The 23,987-nt window shown below is 44.4% G+C and overlaps 1 protein-coding gene across 1 annotated transcript in view; it reads right to left on the bottom strand.

Moving 5' to 3' along the window:
• LOC110533186 (glycine receptor subunit alpha-3-like) overlaps positions 1-23,987 on the bottom strand; it is a 109,382-nt gene that overhangs the window by 4,659 nt on the left and 80,736 nt on the right. Inside the window, exons 7-8 of the mRNA XM_036933620.1 lie at positions 4,841-5,055; positions 3,196-3,342 (exon numbers count right to left, since the gene is read on the bottom strand). Coding sequence (XP_036789515.1) covers positions 3,196-3,342; positions 4,841-5,055 — 362 coding nt within the window. The remainder of the gene's footprint in view (positions 1-3,195; positions 3,343-4,840; positions 5,056-23,987) is intronic.

The following is a 23,987-nucleotide window of genomic DNA, read 5'->3' as shown; positions in this document are numbered from 1 at the left end:
CATCTGATTCCAGGGAAGATTTAATTGCCACACATTTTTACAACACATTCTCTTTGATGAAATACTGTAAAACATTTTTTTTAAAAGGGCTGTTTCTATGCTGTCTTTGTATATTTCCCATAATTAGGTGTGAAAATCAATATGAATATGGAGAGAACACCAACAACGACAAACAGCAGAGGAACAGCACACAACTACAAGAAACACAAACACACAAACGTATGACCAGATGGAGTGTGGGGTTCTTATAGCTGGGTCCTAATGTTCTTTACCCCGTCAAGAGGAATTGTAGATGTGGCCCATAGATCCATATATGGCCGTATCGTTGTTTCTCAAACCATTAAAGCGTCTCAATGACTCAGCCAGCTCATTGGGATCAATGGAGTGATCCTCATCACCATTCTTTCATCACAGGAGAAGCATGCAAATGGAAAACATAAACAAACAAAGTACTAAAATGATGATGAGAATCATACAATAGAGGAATTCACTGTGGATATGCCTGAAACCCTGTGGATATACCTGAAACCCTGTGGATATGCCTGAAACCCTGTGGATATGCCTGAAATGCCTGAAACGCCGTGGATATGCCTGAAACGCTGTGGATGTGCCTGACACGCTGTGGATATGCCTGACACGCTGTGAATATGCCTGAAACGCCGAGGATATGCCTGAAACGGCGTGGATATGCCTGAACACCGTGGATATGCCTGAAACGCCAAGGATATTCCTGAAACGCCGTGGATGTGCCTGAAACCCTGTGGATATGACTGAAACCCTGTGGATATGCCTGAAACGCCATGGATATGCCTGAAACGCCGTGGATATGCTTGAAACCCTGTGGATATGACTGAAACCCTGTGGATATGACTGGAACCCTGTGGATATGCCTGAAACCCTGTGGATATGCCTGAAACGCCGTGGATATGCTTGAAACCCTGTGGATAGGCCTGAAACCCTGTGGATATGCCTGAAACGCCATGGATATGCCTGAACGCCGTGGATATGCCTGAAACCCTGTGGATATGACTGAAACCCTGTGGATATGACTGAAACCCTGTGGATATGCCTGAAACCCTGTGGATATGCCAGAAACACATGAAAATAGACAAGAACAGCAAACAAGAAGGTGAATCAAAACGAAAGTTGTGCCATGCTTTAAGAAACTGGGCGAGGTGAAATTGAACATAACATAATTTGTGTGTGTGTGTGTTGGTATTTGACTTCTAGACAAGTTCGTTACCCCAAGTTAGTTAGAGAAAGGCTGAGCCCTGCATGTTTGAATTGACAATGACCCCTTTCCACTTAGTGACTTTTTCCTCCTCTTGGTTACCAGCAGTGTTCATTCATCTTTATCTCATCGTGTTCTATCCTGATTTCCCTCCATCTCTTTGATTTGATTGGCCTGAGTATTCCCTTGGTAAAATCCACACAGTATAAAGCAAATGGACTCTTCCCCTGGTACAGAGAGAGGCCGTCTTTTTTGTATGTCTTTATATTAATGGATAAGGGATAGGAAGAAACACAGACACCAGCCAAATGTTCAGACACTGACCCGTTCTGTCCTTCAGGAAGCTTTGTAGTAAACATGTCGAAGTAAACATTGGAAGTTTTATCCTTGGTGTACCACAGGTTTGTGTAGTAACAGTATATGGCCACAGGGGAGCAGTGTTGACTCAAAGGTGGATGGTAGAACATTGCACCTGTTGGGGAAGTTGCTTTGCTGTTGTGCCTCAACTTTTACTTTGTGTCAAACAAGGCCATGTTGTTTTGCCTAGTCCGAATACAAAGATTATGCTAACTTTCTATAGTCTACTTTCATGAGTAAGAATTTGTTCGCAACTGAATTGCCTGGATAAATAGCTTCAATAACCTAAATAAGCAAGCCTTTTGACCATAGAGACATGGTTTATCTGACCCAGACCCAGAGTCCAGGCTAGGTCCCGATTTAGCGACAGACAGCGTATAATTGGACTTTTCCGTCTTAATCTTTTAAAATGTCCAAAAGGCCAGAAACCCAATTAACCACAGAGTCAAGGCCACTAAGCCGCCCTGACATCCGTCAAGTCACATTTTTGGCCGACTAATTCCCAGAGCTCCTCTGTCAACCTCATCTTTTGACATTTCTCAACATCCTCAGACAGTCTTCAGACAACATTTCATGTTACACTGCTTGTTTCATGGATTTTGACACAACTAGTTGTGGTTCGCTACAGTGCTACAAGCTCTAAACATTAGCAATCCAATATAATACAATTTATGGTATAAACCCTCAACAATAACACTAAGTGGGCAGAATATTAGGAATACCTGCTCGTTCCATGATATAGACTGACTGATGTCACTTGTTATATCCACTTCAATCAGTGTAGAGGAAGGGGAGGAGACAGGTTAAAGAAGGATTTTTAAGCATTGAGACAACTGAGACATGGATTGTGTATGTGTGCCAGGGCAAAAGAGGGGCAAGGCAAAAGATAAAGTGACTTTGAACAGGGTGTGGTAGTAGGTGCCATGTGCAATGGTTTGTGTCAAGAAATGCAACCCTGCTGGGTTTTTCACACTCTACAGTTTCCTGTGCGTATCAAGAATGGTCCACCACCCAAAGGACATCAGGCCAACTTGACACAACTGTGGGAAGCATTGGAGTCAACATGGGCCAGCATCCCTGTGGAACACTTTTGCCACCTTGTAAAGTCACAGCGAATCGAGGCTGTTCTGAGGGCAAAAGGAGAAGGTGTCCCTAATGTTTGGTATACTCAGTGTACATGTACTGTATGTCTGAGAAGGATATATCTGTGAAGGATAGAATTGCTTGTTTCATTATTTGTTAGGTTTCTCATGTTTGGTATACTCAGTGTACATGTACTGTATGTCTGAGAAGGATATATCTGTGAAGGATAGAATTGCTTGTTTCATTATTTGTTAGGTTTCTAATGTTTGGTATACTCAGTGTACATGTACTGTATGTCTGAGAAGGATATATCTGTGAAGGATAGAATTGCTTGTTTCATTATTTGTTAGTGGCTAAAGCATTGAGATATGAGTTATTCATTAGTTCTTTGTGACCACTTACTTCAGCCTCAGAGCTCCTTCAGGAACCACACCATAACGGCAATATGCAGTCATTGTTGCACGGAGTTGTCTGTTCACGCTCTGATTCGAAGAACGTGTTCTAGATTGGTCTGTAAACGTTACCTTCTTCTTCGTTCTCCGCGGGCGGAGTCTTAAGAGTTCCTTGTGTTGCCTGGAGACAAAGTTGACGGCGGCGTACTCGAGCAGAGCGGAGAATACGAAGAGCAGACACACCGCCATCCAGATGTCGATGGCCTTCACATAGGACACCTACAACACCAGGAGAGACAAAGTCACAGTCACACAGTCAGAGAGCAGAGACAGACCGACAGACAGACAGACGGGGACAAAGTCACAGTCACACAGTCAGAGAGTACAGACAGACAGACAGGCGGAGACAAAGTCATAGTCACACAGTCAGAGAGTACAGACAGACAGACAGGCGGAGACAAAGTCATAGTCACACAGTCAGAGAGCAGAGACAGACCGAGAGACAGACAGACGGAGACCACGTCATAGTCAGAGAGCAGAGACAGACAGACAGACAGACAGACAGACAGACAGACAGACAGACAGACAGACAGACAGACAGACAGACAGACAGACAGACAGACAGACAGACAGACAGACAGAGACAAAGTCATAGTCACACAGTCAGAGAGCAGAGACAGACCGAGAGACAGACAGACGGAGACCACGTCATAGTCAGAGAGCAGAGACAGACAGACAGACAGACAGACAGACAGACAGACAGACAGACAGACAGACAGACAGACAGACAGACAGACAGACAGACAGACAGACAGACAGACAGACAGACAGACAGACAGACAGACAGACAGACAGACAGACAGACAGACAGACAGACAGACAGACAGACAGACAGACAGACAGACAGACAGACAGACAGAGACAAAGTCATAGTCACGGAGATCAAGGAGTTGAGAGAATGAATAGTCTGACATTATCTGGCAGAATTTCATAGAATTTCATAGAATTTCAACTGTCTGGCCAAGTTTGCAGCTTGTTTTATGTTGTCATTTCACAGAGATTGGATTGATGCTGTTACATAATCTGGAGTATGTTAGGAGTGTATGAGAATACATAATACATGTATATATCAAATATGTGTCATGGAGTATTTAGTTGTTTTTATCTTGATACCGCCCATACTGTTTGCTGCCGTATATGTAAGGTTTTAATGGCGCAAAATCTATATTTGTCTGTGTTTTATATAAATTTCCACACTATTAGGTTGGAATAATGCTGTGAAATTGTGAAAATGATGATAATGCCCCGTTAGTGTAAGACCTGTTTGAAAAGACCACCTGGAATTTCAGCCTGTTTTGGTGGGATGACATCACAGGTGGTAAATTGGTTAATAGACCAATAAGAAAGAGAGTTCCAAGCCTCTCTGCCAATAACAGCTAATTTTCAGTTTCCCCCTCCCCACTCAGACCCACTCCCAGACAGTCCTAGCTAAATCCTTGCTTGAGGAATGGACCTTTGCTCAGAGGATATGATTTTAATTGTTACCCAGAAGTGATTTGATGTTGGAGGTAACAGCTGCATTGAACCTTTAACATTTAGTCTGTCATGATGTTACCGTTTTATCTTTCAAGGAGATCGATATGCAATCACTTATATCAAGACGGTGAAGGAGGGACACCTTTTTGCGTGAGCACCAGTGGTGATGCACACAGCACACTCTCCTGCCAACCCACACACACCCACTCACACTCTCACACACTCTGCCCCCCCGACCCACCTTAGGTAGAGACGTTCTAGAACCGGAGCTCTGGGTGGTCATGGTGAGCACGGTGGTGATGCCCAGCGCCACCCTGGCGGGCGCGGCGTCCATGTTGATCCAGAAGGAGACCCAGGAGAGGATGACGATGAGGAGGCTGGGGATGTACATCTGGATCAGGTAGTAGCCCATCTGTCTCTCCAGGTGGAATCGCACCTCGATACACGTGAACTTCCCTGTGTGGAGGAGGAGGAGAGAGACAGAGGGGAGGAGAGAGACTGAGACAAGCGCCTATGTTTCCTTTGTTTCGTGTTAAAGTCTGCCTGAATAACATACTTGGAAACGTACCGTGGAAGTGTATAGGCAAGATGAGGCGTACTCCTTTGGAGACGATTAGGTTTCTCTGTCGACCTATATCTTACAGACGTCAGCCTTCCTCCTCTCATATATACTGCACATGTAAACAAGCCCACACACAAACTGCACACGTGGCTTCTCAGAAAATCTCAATTCTAGCAACCCATGTAATATGCAAAAGCCCGTGCTGTGGAGGAGTTGAAATCCATCTCCATGTAGTCAGTCCATGCCGCTGTGGTCTCAGATGAAAATGCCAGTCATGCTCTCTGCCTTTGATGTGTCAACGTTTTGTCAGATCTCCCCACCATCACACACACACACACACACACACACACACACACACACACACACACACACACACACACACACACACACACACACACACACACACACACACACACACACACACACACACACACACACACACACACACACACACACACACACACACACGCACACACACACACACACACCCAACCCTCAGTTCATAGGTTACCAGTGCCCCGCTCAATACGGAAGTGGTCTGATGAGGCAGACGCCAGGCAAAAGACTGTTTTTCTAGCACACAGACTGGGATATGTTCCGCTATCCAATAGCATTGAGGAGATTACCACATCAGTCACGGTTTTAATCAATAAGTGTATAGACGACGTCCCCACAGATTTATTATGTGTAAAATTTGATTTCACCTTTATTTAACCAGGTAGGCTAGTTGAGAACACCTTTATTTAACCAGGTAGGCTAGTTGAGAACACCTTTATTTAACCAGGTAGGCCAGTTGAGAACAAGTTCTCATTTACAACTGCGACCTGGCCAAGATAAAGCAAAACAGTGTGACACAAACAACAACACAGATTTACACATGGAATTAACAAACATACAGTCAATAACACAATAGAAAAAGTATATATACAGTGTGTGCAAATGAGATAAGATAAGGGAGGTAAGGCAATAAATAGGCCATAGTGGCGAAATAATTACAATTTAACAATTAAACACTGGAGTGATATATGTGCAGAAGATGAATGTACAAGTAGAGACACTGGGGTGCAAAGGAGCAAAAAAATAAAATAAATAAATAACAGTATGGGGATGAGGTAGTTGGGTGGGCTATTTACAGATGGGCTATGTACAGGTGCAGTGATCTGTGAGCTGCTCTGACAGCTGGTGCTTAAAGTTAGTGAGGGAGATATGAGTATCCAGCTTCAGTGATTTTTGCAATTAGTTCCAGTCATTAGCAGAACTGGAAGGAAAGGAGGCCAAAGGAGGAATTGGCTTTGAGGGTGACCAGTGAAATATACCTGCTGGAGCGCGTGCTACGGGTGGGTGCTGCTATGGTGACCAGTGACTATAAGAAGGTATCCATGCCAAAAGAACATGAATTACAGGCAATATCTACGCTGGGCTAAAGGCTATAGCTACCGCTTACAAAGAACGGGACACGGACAAGGCCCAGACTTAGAAAGCCCGCTACGAGCTCTGACGAGACATCAAACATGAAAAAGGACAATATAGGAGGAAGGTGGAATCCTATTACACTGCTAGTCGCATGTGGCAGGGCTTGCAGATCACGACAGATTAGAAAGGGAAACCCAACTATGAGTTGCCCAGTGATGCAGATCTCCCAAACATGCTAAATCCCTTTTATGCTCACTTCGAAGAATACAACACTGAGTTTTGCGTGAAAGCCCCTGTTGTTCCGGATGACTGTGTGATCTCGCTCTTGGTGGCCGATGTGAATAAAAGTTTTAAACAGGTAAACACTCGCAAGGCCGCCGGGCCAGATGGAACACCAGGGTGCGCTCTCAAAGCATGCGAAGACCAGCTGGCAAGTGTCTTAATTGACATTCTCAATCTCTCCCTTGTCCCATTCTGTAATTATGCTTGAAAGGCTGGCCATAACACACATCAACACCATCATCCCAGATACCTTACCCACTCCACTTCCTGACAGTCCGTCCCCAGGTGGTGAGGGTAGGCAACAACACCACTCCACGCTGACCCCCAATACCATTGTCAAGTTTGTTGACGACACAACGGTGGTAGGCCTGATCACTGACGGCAATGAGACAGCCTACAGGGAGGAGGTCAGAGACTTAGAAGTGTGGCGCCGGGCCAACAATCCCTCCCTCAAAACCAGCAAGACCAAGGAGCTAATCGTGGACTACAGGAGAAAGAGGGGAGAGCACGCCCCCATCAACATCAACAGGGTTTTTGTGTAGCGGGTCAAGAGCTTCAAGGTCCTTGGCGTCCACTTCGCTTAGGACTTAACATGGTCCACACACACCCGACACTCGTGAAGAGGGCACGACAGCACCTCTTCCACATCAGGAGGCTATAAGTAGTAAAGCTGCTCCATCAAGAGCATCTTGGCTGGCTGCATCACCGCTCGGTATGGCAATAGCCCCGCCCTCGATCGCATGGCGCTAACGAGGGTGGTGCGGACAGCCCAATACATCACTGGGGTCGAGCTCCCTGCCATCCAAGGCCTTTATATCAGGCGGTGTCAGAGGAAGGACCGAAATATTGCCAAAGACTCCAGCCACCTAAGCCATAGACTGTTCACTCTGCTACCTCTGACAAAACAATACCGGAGCATCGGCTCTCGGACCAACAGACTCCGAGACAGGTTCTACCCTCGAGCCAAAAGACTGCTAAATAGCCATAGGAATGCTAAATAGCTAATTAAATGGTTTCCCGGACTATCTTGCACTGACTCTATGCACACTCACAAGACTATACATACACACTACTTTAAATAAACATTCACTCTCACACACACACACCACACACACACCACACACACACCACACACACACACACACACACACACACACACACACATCATGTGCTGCTGCTACTCTGTTCTTTTTTTACTCGTATTATCATCTATCCTGATGCCTAGTCACTTTACCCTGCCTCCATGTACATATCTACCTCGTACCTCTGCAGATTGATCTGGTACTGGTCCTCCCTGTATATAGCTTCATTCTTGTGTATTTGATTCATTTTGCATTATAATTTATGCATTCGGCACATGTGACAAATCATTTGACAGGATACATGGACACTCTTACTGACAGTTGTGGCTGCTTGGCGTGATGAATTGTTGTCTCTGCCCAATAATGTTTGTACCATGTCTTGTGCTGCTACCATGCTGGGCTGCTGTCATGTTGCGTTGCTACCATGTTGTTGTCATGTGTTGCTACCATGTTGTGTTGCTATCATGGTATGTTGTTGTCTTACATCTCTCTTTATGTAGTGTTGTCTCTCTTGTCGTGATGTGTTTTGTCCTATATTTTATTTCGTATTTTTAATCCCAGCCCCACAGGAGGCCTTTTGGTAGGCCGTCATTGTAAACAAGAATTTGTTCTTATTAACTGACTTGCCTAGTTAAATAAAGGTTAAAAAATAAATAAATAAAATAGGAGGTGAGTGGTCACTTTGCCCAAAGCACGCCCCTGGGCCTGTACTCCTACGTATGTGATCAGCACATGCACCCAATGCACTCTAGTAAACATATGTACACAACACACAAATTCTCTCAATTTACTAAAATGTATGTATATCCAATGGACTCAAATAAACATATGAACCCAATGCACTGAAATGAATGTATAGAGTCAATGCACTGGAATGAAGCTATTATTTCCATAAAGTAAACCTCTGACATTTGAGATAATGTATTGCAAAGGATTCCGCCAGCCTCAATATTTCCCTTGAGAATAAATCCCTCTATAATAGTTGCTTCGAAAGGATGAAGTCAATGGGGTTAGTGAGCAATACAATGCAACGACCCACACAACTTTGAAGAAATGCCTTCCCTACTGTAGTGTTTGTTTACTGTAGCCTAACAGACAGGGGCATCATGCAAAGTACATTGGATGGCTGGTGGGTGATCTGGAGGGGGACAAGGCCCCCCAGTCTGGGAGTTGGTGAATTTTGCACAAAAAAAAAAACACATCCTGAAGACAGCGTTTTCCTGCAATTTACAGCCACACTCATTATACTTAAAGGGATACTTTGGGATTTTGGCGATGAGTCGGCTCAAGAGGTATGCTTAGATATCTTTATCTACTTTGTCAGAGATAGATGAACTCATGGATGTCATTTTTATATCTCGGCATCCGGTAGGAAGGAAGTTAGAGGCCGTTTTAACCGCCAATGCTAACTAGCATTAGTGCAATGACTGGAAGTCTATGGTATCTACTAGCATGCTAGCAGTTACCATAGACTTCGTCATTGCGTTAACACTGCACTCAAAGACATAAAAATGGTATCCACGAGTTAATCTGACTCTGGAGAAGTAGATCAAGATATCTAAGCATACCTCTTGAGCTGTCTGTATCCTCCTGACTACTTAAAAAAAAAAATGTATTGACTAAATATGCTTCTCTACATCTCCGCTAAAATCTGGGTAAAATATTGAAAAGGGTGCGTGCTCAGCTCCCTCCTGTACTCTCTGTTCACCCATGACTGCGTGGTCATACACGCCTCTAACACGATCATCAAGTTTGCAGACGACACAACAGTAGTAGGCTTGATCAACAACAACGTCGAGACGGCCTACGGTATAGGGAGGAGGTGAGGGCAATCGGAGTGTGGTGTCAGGAAAACAACCTCTCACTCAACATCAACAAAACAAAGGAGATGATCGTGGACTTCAGGAAACAGCAGAGGGAGCACCCCCCCATCCACATCGACGGGACAGTAGTGGAGAAGGTGGAACGTTTTACGTTCCTCGGTGTACACATCATGGACAAACTGAAATGGTCCACGCACACAGACAGTGTGGTGAAGAAGGCGCAACACCCGATGTCACAGGAAGGCCAAAAAGATCATCAAGGACAACAACCACCCGAGCCACTGCCTGTTCACAACGCTACCATCCAGAAGGCGGGGTCAGTACAGGTGCAAAGCTGGGACTGAGAGACTGAAAAACAGCTTCTATCTCAAGGCCATCAGACTGATAAACAGCAATCACTAACACAGAGAGGCTGCTGCTTGCATACAGACTTGAAATCATTGGCCACTCTAACAAATAAGAATAATTATGTTTACATATCTTGCATTACTCATCCCATATGTATATACTGTTATACCATCTACTGCATCTCTCGGTCATTGCTCATCCATATATTTATATGTACATATTCTTATTCCATCCCTTTACTTAGATGTGTGTGTATTAGGTAGTTGTTGTGGAATTGTTAGATTACTTGTTGATATTGCTACACTGTCGGAACTACAAGCACAAGCATTCCGCTACACTCGCAATAACCATGTGTACGTGACCAATACAATTTGATTTGAAATGGGTGATGAACATCCACAAAATAATACATACCATACAAAACGTAACATATCATACTAACTTTAGTGTCTCGGATTTTCTTACAAAATAATACGAAATGCTCTGAGACCAGGTTGGTGTGTGCCGTCTGAGTGTGTATGCCCATCTGTGTGTGTATGTCCATCTGTGTGTGTATGTCCATCTGTGTGTGTATGTCCATCTGTGTGTGTATGTCCATCTGTGTGTGTATGTCCATCTCTGTGTGTGTATGCCCATCTGTGTGTGTATGTCCATCTCTGTGTGTGTATGCCCATCTGTGTGTGTATGTCCATCTGTGTGTGTATGTCCATCTGTGTGTGTATGTCCATCTGTGTGTGTATGTCCATCTGTGTGTGTATGTCCATCTGTGTGTGTATGCCCATCTGTGTGTGTATGCCCATCTCTGTGTGTATGTCCATCTGTGTGTGTATGTCCATCTGTGTGTGTATGCCCATCTGTGTGTGTATGTCCATCTGTGTGTGTGTATGTCCATCTGTGTGTGTATGTCCATCTGTGTGTGTATGTCCATCTGTGTGTGTATGTCCATCTGTGTGTGTATGCCCATCTGTGTGTGTATGCCCATCTCTGTGTGTATGTCCATCTGTGTGTGTATGTCCATCTGTGTGTGTATGCCCATCTGTGTGTGTATGTCCATCTGTGTGTGTATGCCCATCTGTGTGTGTATGCCCATCTCTGTGTGTATGTCCATCTGTGTGTGTATGTCCATCTGTGTGTGTATGTCCATCTGTGTGTGTCTGTTCTGGATCTTGACAGCACCTTGCCACTCACAGGGCATTAATTGTGACAAGATGTCAGTGCAGGCCTTGGGGTGGACAATGGAGGAACAGTTTATTTAAACCAGTTTTGTAAAACAGACTTCATTGTACATGGACCGGATGGACAGAAAGAAACCTCACATTTTTTGTCTCTGGATTTCGGCTCATTTCAGGGATGGTTGACCCTTTGAATCGGACGAGCGAGAAAATTTCCCATGTTAATTTTATTACATAAAATGTAATTGTCCATTAGCTAGGTTAACTATGACTGTGTCCCAAATGGCACCCTATCCATTTTATAGTGCACTACTTTTGACCCAAGCTCTGGTCAGAAGTTGTGCACCACATAGGGAATAGGCTCTTTTGGGACACGGCCTGCCTCACTGATATCTGTACCGAATAGATACCGTTATTCATTTCTCACACTAGGACTCTGTTGTCTCTTGAGGAATATACTGCAATAATTCTGAATGAATTCCATGTCCAGCTGGGTTTTCAGGGCCAAACGCCACGTGGCCCTTAATGCACTTCTCTAGTCCCACGAGTCACTGCTATAACCTCTACACCACATGACGCCGCCCTACAACAAAACACCCACAAACGGCTCCTTCTGCTCTCACTCTCTGCTGGGTTCTGATCATATCAAATGTCTTCCTTTCCTTTCATCCTCTTCTCTGACTCTTTCTGCTCCACCGTTCCTTCTCTTTCTGGTCTAGGTCTCCGAGGGAGAGGAGGCATGCAGTAGAGATGTGTGTGTGTGTGTGTGTGTGTCAGGCCATGTCTAGGCTTGACAGATCATGCAGCTTTAGTATTCTGATCATGGAATTCCAAACAAGTTATATTCAAATGCCAGTATGTATTCTACAAATGGTGGAATAGGCTAAATAGGATAGTAACACAACAACCACACCTGACGGCAGTAGCTAACTATTGTAGTAAACTAGCCAGCTAACCTCTGTGTCTAGCTAGCAAGCAACACTAAAGTGATTGCAAACGGGTTAGCATAACTCTAGCCAAACCCAAAATATTATTAGCTAGCTGGATTGCATTTCCTCCAACGTTATAATGAAAAGGTGTCTCTCGGTCCCAAAACACACGTTTTCTGGAGACTTGTGGAAGGAGTGCTAATGACGTCACCCACTGTATGCACTTTCGGTAGCCTGATTGCGTCCAGACCGAGGAGAAATCCACACACAATGCAGCCCTGACCACTTCCTGAAGTAGTCAGACAGATCTGAACACAATCAGACCACAAAGACACTTTGTGCATCTAGACCCGTCTATTCAATGTGATCTTCACATTCTGATAGCAGAAGTCGCATGTAAGTGTCAAGTGTAGACACAACCTCAGTGTACTGATGTGTGGGTGTGTGTGTGTGCGTGCGCATGTACACATCTTACTATCACTGTGAGTACCAAAAGCACTCAAAAGAATAGTAAACCAACAAAAATTCAGAGAAGTGGGGACATTTTGTCAGTCCTCACTTGTAAAAAATGCTATTTTAGGGTTAGGTTTAAAATTAGGGTTAGGGGTGAGGTTTAGGGTTAGGCTTGGGAACTAGACGTTTGAATGGGAATCATTTGTAGGTCTCCACTGACTATACCAAACATTAAGAACACCTGATACACAGCTAATAGCCAACGTTAGCCAAAGCAAGCTAACCAGCTACTGAGAGTGCAACCCTAAGAAACAGTACAGATGAAGATGAGAAATTCAGGCCTACTGTACATTTTACTGTAGAAATTCTTGTTGAAAACAAGTCTAGGTTGGAACTGTTGCCGTTAAAATACAAGCAATACTTTTTTATTTTGAATGGGAATAAACTGATTGAAGCAAGATGCTTTTTGAGGCAAACACTCACACAGTTCTGGGTTGCTCATCTGCAGCATTAAGTGGTCTCCTGCCTGACTGAGAAAGCAGTAGATGTTCTGATCCAGTTTGGCACCACATACCTATGCATGTCAGGGCTCTCAAGTACAGAAACAGTGTCAATGCAGTGTTGTACTGTCAAAAACTGAGCCCAGAATAGACCTGCTGGTTGAAAACTTCAACCAGCCACACACATCTCATTATGACTGTGTGTATGTGTTTTCTGGTCTACATCTGTGTGATGTGATCAATCAGTTTATTCCAGTTCAGAATAAAAAATATGTATTTTAACAGTGACAGTTCCAACCTAGACTTTCTATCAACTATAATTTCTACAGTAAGATGTACAGTAGGCCTGTACAGTAGGCCTGTACAGTAGTCCTGATCATTTTTTATCTGTACTGTGACTGAGGTTTGCACGATCAAAAAGCCTGTGTGTGTGTGATGTGATCAATCTGTTTATTCCAGTTCAGAATGAATTGTTGTATTTAACAGCAACAGTTCTAACTTAGACAGGTATGTAAGAGTGTTGTTAATGGGGGAAAATAAACACAAAAAGATTTATGGGATTTTCATTGTTATTTGTTTTTGTCTATATTGCATATTTTTCTAGGCATAAAGGCAATGAAATGTATCGATATTTACGTATAGTTGCACATTTTCTTAAGCTTGGGTCCCAGGAAAACACAGAATTTCTCATTTGAGTCCCAGGCTGAAAAAGTTTAAGAACCCATGCCATAGAGGATAACACTCCCATGCAGTACTGTAGTCACCAAGCATAAGTACCCCCACTGCCTGCTCACACACACATAAACAGGACACACAGGAAGAAACCAAATAATAAACAGGAAGTGCTGCTGATTCTGCATCCTGATTGGCTTGGCTTGGCCGGTTTTGATGCCTACCCTCGAATTGCGTGGGTCAATGCCCCTGTGACACCAGCGTGGAGACCCTGTGGCCAGTCAGTGTGATTGACAAGGCTGACTGGTATGCTATGCTAGCCTATAGAGAGTGGTCTATAAGCACGGCACATTGAACCCATCAGTAGAGTACATTTTCTCCTTTCTGTCTCCCTTTTCATTAACACACGTCACACTGGCATTCACCAGAGCCAGACAGAGCACAGCTGTTGCCTCAGTCAGCATCCTTTATGACTGGAAAGAATGGAGGAAGTTGGTCTTGGAGTTTAAATGGAAGCTGTCGGGAAACAACGTCTCTTTGGTTGGCTTGGGAGAGTGGTTCAGGCAAACAGAAGAACATTGACGCAGAGGTGTTGAAGAAGAATATAAAGATGGGCTGTATACTGTACAGCAAGTCTGCATTCTGGTGCTCTGAGAACGCATGTTTGCAATAGGTTAACTGAGTGAATTTGTATTTATTTAACCTTTATTTAACTAGGCGGGTCAGTTTTACTAGGTGAGTGAATCTAATATGGAAGTTAACTTCACAGAGAGTAAAATGACCTATAGCCAATGTTATTCATCTCCATCATCTCTCATTAAGGATAATGCATGACTGTGTCTAATCTTTCCATCAATCAGATCCACAGCACTTCAGAAGCTCGTTCAGTAACTGCAATATTACAGTAAATGAGGCCATGGGAATGGCAGACAAGGCCATCACAGATCAATGGGCCAAGTCAAATCAGTGTGTGTGTGTGTGTGTGTGTGTGTGTGTGTGTGTGTGTGTGTGTGTGTGTGTGTGTGTGTGTGTGTGAGCGCTCAAACGCTGCCTGCTGTGCGCTCGAACCTATCATGTGCCTGTGTGAGTGTGCGTGCCTCCGTCCATGCGCGGCTGTGTGTGTGACCCCAGCCGTGCCATCTCCTCTGAGCTGATTGACAGAGTGTCCATCTCTCCAGAGTGACCCAGTGAATTACTGATCTCCTGTGGGATAAATACTACACATCGTCTGGACACAAAGTCGATGCCAATAAAGCAGAAAGAACACACACACACACACACACACACACACACACACACACACACACACACACACACACACACACACACACACACACACACACACACACACACACACACACACACACACACACACACACACACACACACACACACACACACACACACACACACACACACACACACACACACACACACACACACATACAGAGAGAGAGAGTATGGATCTCAATCAAGCAGAAAGAAAAGCCTAGACCTTATTTAGGGTCACAGAATGACAGACTGAGACTAGGATATGTTTGGAGACACCCTATAGGTGGATTGGACTTTGATATTGAACGACTTTCATGTCTGTGGATGTAAGTTGAGCACCACGGCTTCAGAAACAGCTGTGGAGTTGAATTATGTACAATAAACTTAAACTGTACATATTCTGCGTAAATAAACAAATACACTGAGTGTATAAAACATTAGGAACACCTTCCTAATATTGAGGTGAGCACCCACCCTGCACTGTCTTGCCCATTCATCCTCTGAATGGCACAGATAAAAAACAGAAATTCTGATTATTGTGTAACTGCTCTTTCAGATTGTAATGGGAACCTGGCAAAATTCTGGAAAACTGTCAGATCCCTGGAGAGTTCTACCTCCTCTCTGCCACAACAAATTAATTCACTGGCCTCATTATGGAAAAAAAATCCATAATTGATGCATTTAATCACCATTTTATTTAAGTGGGCTATCTCTTTGAAATAACTTCTAAGCCCATTCACTATTATATTGGTCTGGATGCTGATAAGGGAAACTTGCTGAATAATCAGAGAATTTATAGTCAAAGCTTTTCTTTTAGTCCATTTATAGAAAAATAATACCTGGATATTTTGCTGGCAATAGATAACAAAAATCCACAGGAGCCGACCAATTGGATCTTTTTCCCCCCTACAATGTAGAAAATAGTATGAGTAGGTGTGTCTACACTTTTGACTGGTACTGTATATATCTCATACAGGGCACATGAAAAAGAAAAAGAGACCTAGGTGTCAATGTCTTCCCTGTCCAAATAAAGGTTAAATAAAAAATAAGCACACACAATCCATGTCTCAATTGTCTCAAGGCTTAAAAATCCTTATTTAACCTGTCTCCTCCCCTTCGTCTCCACTGATTGAAGTGGATATAACAAGTGACATCAATAAGGGGTCATAGCCTTCACCTGGTCAGTCTATATCATGGAACGAGCAGGTATTCCTAATATTCTGCCCACTTAGTGTTATTGTTGAGGGTTTAGTGACATCAAATAAGGGATCATAGTTTTCACCTGGATTCACCTGGCCAGTCTGTGTCATGGAAAGAGCAGGTGTTCCTAATGCTTTGAACATTAACTGTTCACAGCCATTAACTGTTCACAGCCATTAACTGTTCACAACCATTAACTGTTCACAGCCATTAACTGTTCACAGCCATTAACTGTTCACAGCCATTAACTGTTCACAGCCATTAACTGTTCACAGCAATTAACTGTTCACAGCCATTAACTGTTCACAACCATTAACTGTTCACAGCCATTAACTGTTCACAGCACTTAACTGTTCACAGCCATTAACTGTTCACAGCCATTAACTGTTCACAGCCATTAACTGTTCACCGCAATTAACTGTTCACAGCCATTAACTGTTCACAGCAATTAACTGTTCACAGCCATTAACTGTTCACAGCCATTAACTGTTCACAGCCATTAACTGTCCACAGCCATTAACTGTTCACAGCCATTAACTGTCCACAGCCATTAACTGTTCACAGCCATTCACAGTGTAACCAAACAAACATGGCAGGGCTCCAATGCTTGGCACCCCCTCCTCTCGCTTGGTGAAAAATCAAATGTTTTGTCTCTGTTGACTAGACTGACACGTTTCCACTGACGATTATCAACCATCTGCAGCAGACGGTGTTAAACCGACAAAGTGAGTCGAGCTCCATAGAAACAGAATTATCACTCATCACAGAACGTCAACATGAATGGGAATATCAGTTCTGGTAATCATGGATCTAGAATTAAAACCTTGTTAGAACAGTAGGAAATCATCACTGACTGCATTCCAGGGCCTCAACAGAGATTTAGGATATCACTCCCACTACCATCCGTTATGTCTATTTATTTGCCAGATCCCATTTTAAAAAGATCACGAGACAGAGAGAGGGAGATGACTCTACCCTGGATATAATTTACAACATTAACAGACGCCGAGAGAGGGATGGCAGGGTCCAAGCGCTCCACTCGCATAGCAGAGAAGGAAAAAAAACACAAGCAAAACAAACCTAACATGAATAAATCCGAAATCAAAACAAACATTGAGGGATTTGTGACATTGGTTGTCATGATTCTTCATCACAGGATGACACACAACCTCCGTTAAACCGTTAAAGAGGAGAACATTCCCTTAGATTGAATTACAAGTACGTTTCATTCTTTTTGTATGCTGCATTTGCAACCATAGAGGAAAATAATGTAAAAACACCCTTCTATCTAACCTATACATTTATTCAGAGCCACTTATAAATCAGTACATCCAACTAGATGAACAACCACAGGCTATCAATCACTGCAGGCTCTTCAAAATACCTGCTTTACATCTGTCTCTCCACTTTCTTATTAGTCACTTCAGTGAGCTTTACCCAGGGTTCATAGGGAGCTCAGTGCCCATGCTACTCCAGATACAGATGTTGGATCTTAATTTGACCAGGATTGTCACAGCAAAATAATCCTGCAGCAACAGGATCGCTGGCTGACTGTTTCAGAGGAGAACAGGCTGTATGAGGTGACACAAGCATTTATATCGCGAGACGTCGGATTAGCTTACTGTACAAGCATTATATGTCGATGTGGAAGAAAGAGAGAGAACGCGAGAGCAGGCAAGAGAGAGAGATTTAACTCCACCTATCTTAACCATTATTTAACCAGGATGATGGTTAATCCCTTGTGGATGAAATCCTATTTTACTAGGAACTTGACAAGGCAAGGAGACTAACCACACCTGGTAGCTGAATCACCACCGTGTAGACCAGGAGCGCAAAGAAGATGGAGGAACGTTCTATCCGTTGGAATGGCACTCAGCTCAGCTGGAGCTGGATGGACTGAAGCGTTCAAATCTTATAAATAGAGCTCCACAGCAATGCAGACTGGCTAGGGGCCATGGCACCCTATGGGAGTGTGTCCAACCCTTTTGTGAAGCCTGGCCCCACAGAATTTAATGTTGAAGCCTTATATCTCTCGCTGAGGGAGATTGGTCAAATCCTGCCTGGGTTTGATCTCACCAGGGGCACTTTAGACATCAATGGGTGAGGGGGAAAGAAAGCCTCTGGAGAATGACGTCTGGGTTGTGTTCACTAAGGCAAGCCATAGCAAAATATTTTTCAATGGTTTGCAACGGAAACCTTGCAAAAGTTGAGGTAGGTGGTGTATGTTTTTGCCAAGGTCACTACTGTCACTGTACCAGACAGATCTAAGTGCATTTAGTTTGATCTAACACTCAGATAATGGTATTTAACATAGTCCTTCTCCTAAACAACACATTTCCTCCATTCTAAACCCAACCTGAACATCAGTTGTCTGGTATGCGGTATTTTCCTTAAATCAGTTATGCAGAGCGCTGTGCATCGCCATCAACTGGTCCAATCAATAGGTGTTTTTCAAGCCCCGATTCAACTATGGCGAAAAGGGTTGTGGAAGGGCACCCACAGGAATGTGTTTGACAGACGGTTGGTTGCCCCATGGGACCTCAGCATGACCTACCTGGGACCTCCTGTCAATGAAATTCAGTCAATAAGGCTCTCCCTCTTTCTCTCTTAGTAACAACATGGCCTTTGGAAAGTATTCAGACCCCTTGAATACGTTACAGCCGTATTCTAAAATTGATTATATAAAACAATTTCTGCAGCAATCTATATACAATACCCCATAATGTCAAAGCAAAAATAGTTTACTTGATTTTTTCCCAAATTTATTACAAATAAATTACAGAAATACCTTACTTACATATAAGTATTCAGACCCTTTGCTATGAGTCTTGAAATTGATCTCAGGAGCATCCTGTTTCCATTGACAATCGTTGAGATGTTTCTACAACTTGGAGTCCACCTGTGGTAAATTCAATTGATTGGACATGATTTGGAAAGGCACACACCTGTCTATATAAAGGTCTCACAGTTGACAGTACATGTCAGCGCAAAAACCAAGCCATGAGGTCGAAGGAATTGTCCGTAGAGCTCCAAGACAAGATTGTGTCGAGGAACAGATCTGGGGAAGGGTACCAAAAAATGTATGCAGCATTGAAGGTCCCCAAGAACACAGTGACCTCCATCATTCTTAAATGGAAGAAGTTTGGAACCACCAAGACTCTTCCCCGAGCTGGCCGCCCGGCCAAACTGAGCAATCGGGGGAGAAGGGCCTTAGTCAGGGAGGTGACCAAGAACCCGACGGTCACTCTGACCGAGCTCTAGAGTTCCTCTGTGGAGATGGGATAACCTTCCATAAGGACAACCATCTCTGCAGCACTCCACCAATCAGGCCTTTATGGTAGAGTAGCCAGACGGAAGCCACTCCTCAGTAAAAGGCATATGACAGCCCATTTGGAGTTTGCCATAAGGCACCTAAAGACTTTCAGACCATGACAAACAAGATTCTCTGGTCTGATGAAACCTAGATTGAACTCTTTAGCCTGAATGCTAATCGCCGCGTCTGGAGGAAACCTGGCACCATCCCTAAAGTGAAGCATGAGGGTAGCAGCATCATACTGTGGGGATGTTTTTCAGCAGCAGGGACTGAAAGACTAGTCAGGATTGAGGCAAAGATGAACGGAGCAAAGTACAGAAAGATCCTTGCTGAAAACCTGCTCCAGAGCGCTCAGGACCTCAGACTGGGGCGAAGGTTCAACCTTCCAACAAGACAACAACCCTAAGCACACAGCCAAGACAACGCAGGTGTGGCTTCGGGACAAGTCTCTGAATGTCCTTGAGTGGCCCAGTCAGATGCCGAACTTGAACCCGATCTACCATCGCTGGAGAGACCTGAAAATAGCTTTAGAGGATCTGCAGAGAAGAATGGGAGAAACTCCCCAAATACTGGGGTGCCAAGCTTGTAATGTCATACCCAAGAAAAAATCAAATCAAATTGTATTTGTCACATACACATGGTTAGCAGATGATAATGTGAGTGTAGCGAAAAGCTTGTGCTTCCAGTTCCGACAGTGTAGTAATGTAATATCGAACAAGTAATCTAACAATTACACAACAACTACCTTATACACACACATGTAAAGGGATGGAATAAGAATATGTACATATGAATACATGGGTGAGCGATGGCCGAGCGGCATAGGGAAGACGCAATAGATGGTACAAAATACAGCACATGAGATGAGTAATGTAAGATATGTAAACATTATTAAAGTGGTATTATTTAAAGTGACTAGTGATCCATTTATTAAAGTGGCAAAGGATTTCAAGTCTGTATGCAGGATGGCAGCCTCTCTGTGTTAGTGATGGCTGTTTAACAGTCTGATGGCCTTGAGATAGAAGCTTTTTATTAGTCTCTCGGTCCTAGCTTTAATGCACCTGTACTGACCTCGCCTTCTGGATGGTAGCGGGGTGAACAGGCAGTGATTCAGGTGGTTGTTGCCCTTGATTATCTTTTTGGCCTTCCTGTGACATCGGGTGGTGTAGGTGTCCTGGAGGGCAGGTAGTTTGCCCCCGGTGATGTGTTGTGCGGACCGCACCACCCTCTGGAGAGCCCTGCGATTGACGGCGGTGCAGTTTCCGTACTAGGCGGTGATGCAGCCTGACAGGATGCTCTCAATTGTGCATCTGTAAAAGTTTGTGAAGGTTTTAGGTGACAAGTCAAATGTCTTGTCACCTCCTCCCTGTAGGCTGTCTTGTAGTTGTTGGTAACAAGCCCACTGCTGTTGTGTCGCCTGAAAACTTGATGATTGACTTGGAGGTGTGTATGGCCATGCAGTCATGGGTGAACAGAGAGTACAGGAGTGGTCTGAGCATGCACCCTTGTGGGGCCCCAGTGTTGAGGATCAGCGAAGAGGATACATTTCCTACCCTCACCACCTGGGGGTGGCCTGTCAGGAAGTCCAGGACCCAATTGCACAGGGTGAGGTTGAGATCCAGGGCCTCAAGCTTAATGATGAGCTTGGAGGTACTATGGTGTTGAACGCTGAGCTGTAGTCAATGAACAGCATTCTTACATAGGTATTCCTCTTGTCCAGATGGGATAGGGCAGTGTGCAGTGTGATGGCGATTGCATCGTCTGTGGATCTGTTGGGGCGGTATGCAAACTGAAGTGGGTCTAGTGTGGCAGGTAAGTTGGAGGTGATATCATCATTGACTAGTCTCTCAAAGCACTTAATGATGACAGAAGTGAGTGTTACGGGGCAATAGCAATTTAGTTCAGTTATCTTTGCCTTCTTTGGTACAGGAACAATGGTGAAGCATGTGGGAACAGCAGACTGGGATAGGGAGCGATTGAATATGTCTCTAAATACACCAGCCAGCTGGTCTGCGCATGCTCTGAGGACGTGACTAGGGAAAGCAGGCAAAGAAGGTGTTTAGTTTGTCTGGAAGCAAGACATCGGTGTCCTTGACGAGGTTGGTTTTCTTTTTGTAGTCCGTAATTGCCTGTAGACCCTGCCACATATGTCCTGTGCCTGAGCCATTGAATTGCAACTCAACTTTGTTCCTATATCGACATTTCGCTTGTTTGATTGCCTTGCAGAGGGATTAACTACACTGTTTATATTCGGCCATATTCCCCAACATCTTTCCATGGTTGAATGCGGAGGTTCGCACTTTCAGTTCTACCCATGATTTCTGGTTAGGATAGGTTTTAATAGTCACAGTGGGTACAACATCTCCAATGCACTTCCTTATAAACTCACTCACCGAGTCAGTGTATAAATGGATGTTATTCTCTGAGGCTTCCCGGAACATTTCCCAGTCCGCGTGATCAAAACAATCTTGAAGCATGGTCAGGCCAGAGTTGAATGGTTCTAGTCACGGGAACATTCTGTTTGAGTTTCTGCCTATAGGACGGTAGGAGCAAGATGGAGTCGTGGTTGGATTTTCCGAAGGGAGGGCAGGGGAGGGCCTTGTATGGATTGCGGAAGTTAGAGTAGCAGTGATCAAGTGTATTGCCAACGCAGGTGCTACAGTCAATGTGTTGTTAGAATTTAGGTAGCCTTGTTCTCAAATTAGCTTTGTTAAAATCCCCAGCTACAATAAATTCAGCCTCAGAAAATATATTTTCCAGTTTACATAAAGTCCAGTGAAGTAACTATTTCTCTCTCTCTACGTCTCTCTCTACGTCTCTCTCTACGTCTCACTCACTCACTCACTCACTCACTCACTGTGCGTGCCTGGCAAATGAGTGAATGTTGGTGATCCTTGACTTGCCCTTGACCTATACACACAACTCTCCCACTGTTTATTCCTCAAGATCATGTCTTGAAAACAAACACAGATAAATTCTGGAGTGCTACATGCCTCCCCCTGTCCTCCTACCGTCTCCTCCAGCACAGAGCGCTCTCTTTCTTTCCTGCCTGACTTCCCCCCCCCTCTCTCCCCCTTCTCCTTATGTGAGACAGGACAGAGAGCGGACAGCTTCTAAAAATAGCAGCCTGGGTAGAGGCATGTTCTGGCCCTCTCCATTCATACACTTTGGCTTTTTTGCGCATATAACAAAACTAAAAGATGAAGCTTTTCTAAGAAGTTAAAATGAGGTCCTGACAGTTCTCAGGAGGGCTTTAGTTTAGAGACTGTTTGCTGGTATACCAGTTCACCAAGGCTGCACATTAAACCATTACCATGGATTGAAAAGCAAGTGGAATAACAATTCCATAGCTACTGTATAACCAAAATGTATTCATTTATGCTCTTACTCTTTTTATAAGTTGAATTGACCATAATAGCCAAAGAAAATGCGATACTGGTATTAAAACAGAATCTCTTTTCAAGTAGTCAGCAGCCAAAACACCTCTTATTGATAGGGGACTGTTTCAGCCTCACTCTAAACACTGTTGACGTGACAACCATGGAAGCCTAGACATGCACTAAGGAGCTTGTTATATATAATTAACGTAGTGAAAGGAGGAAAAAACAAGCATTTTCAATTATCAGATGACATTCCTTCTCCTACATCTGTCCCCCCTCTCTCTCTGTCCCCCCTCTCTCTGTACCCCCCTTCTCTCTGTCCCCCCCCTCTCTCTGTACCCCCCTCTCTCTGTGCCCCCCTTCTCTTTCTGTACCCCCCTCTCTGTACCCCCCTCTCTCTCTGTACCCCCCCTTCTCTCTCTGTGGACCCCCCCTTCTCTCTCTGTACCCCCCCTTCTCTCTCTCTGCCCCCCCTCTCTGTACCCCCCCTTCTCTCTGTCCCCTCCTTCTCTCTGTCCCCCCCTCTCTCTGTACTCTCCCCTCTCTAACTCCCCCTCTCTCTCTGTCCCCGCCTCTCTCTCTGTACCCCCCTTTTCTCTGTCCCCTCCTTCTCTCTGTCCCCCAATTCTCTCTGTACCCCCTCTCTCTCTACCCCCCCTCTCTCTCTGTCCCCCCTTCTCTCTTTACTCCCCCTTCTCTCTTTACTCCCCCTTCTCTCTTTACTCCTCCTTCTCTCTGTCCCATCCTTCTCTCTGTCCCCCCTTAATTCTGTCCCCCCCAACTCTCTGTCCCCCCCTTCTCTCTGTACTCCCCCTTCTCTCTCTGTACTCCCCCTTCTCTCTGCACCGACCCTTCTCTCTGCACCCCCTTCTCTCTGCACCCCCCCTTCTCTCTGCACTCCCCCTTCTCTATGTCCCTCCCTTCTCTTTCTGTACTCCCCCTTCTCTATGTCCCTCCCTTCTCTCTTTACTCCCCCTTCTCTATGTC

Source organism: Oncorhynchus mykiss, chromosome 10 (genome assembly GCF_013265735.2).
Source record: "Oncorhynchus mykiss isolate Arlee chromosome 10, USDA_OmykA_1.1, whole genome shotgun sequence".
NCBI lineage: Eukaryota > Metazoa > Chordata > Actinopteri > Salmoniformes > Salmonidae > Oncorhynchus > Oncorhynchus mykiss.
This window is presented reverse-complemented; position numbering and strand designations above follow the sequence as displayed.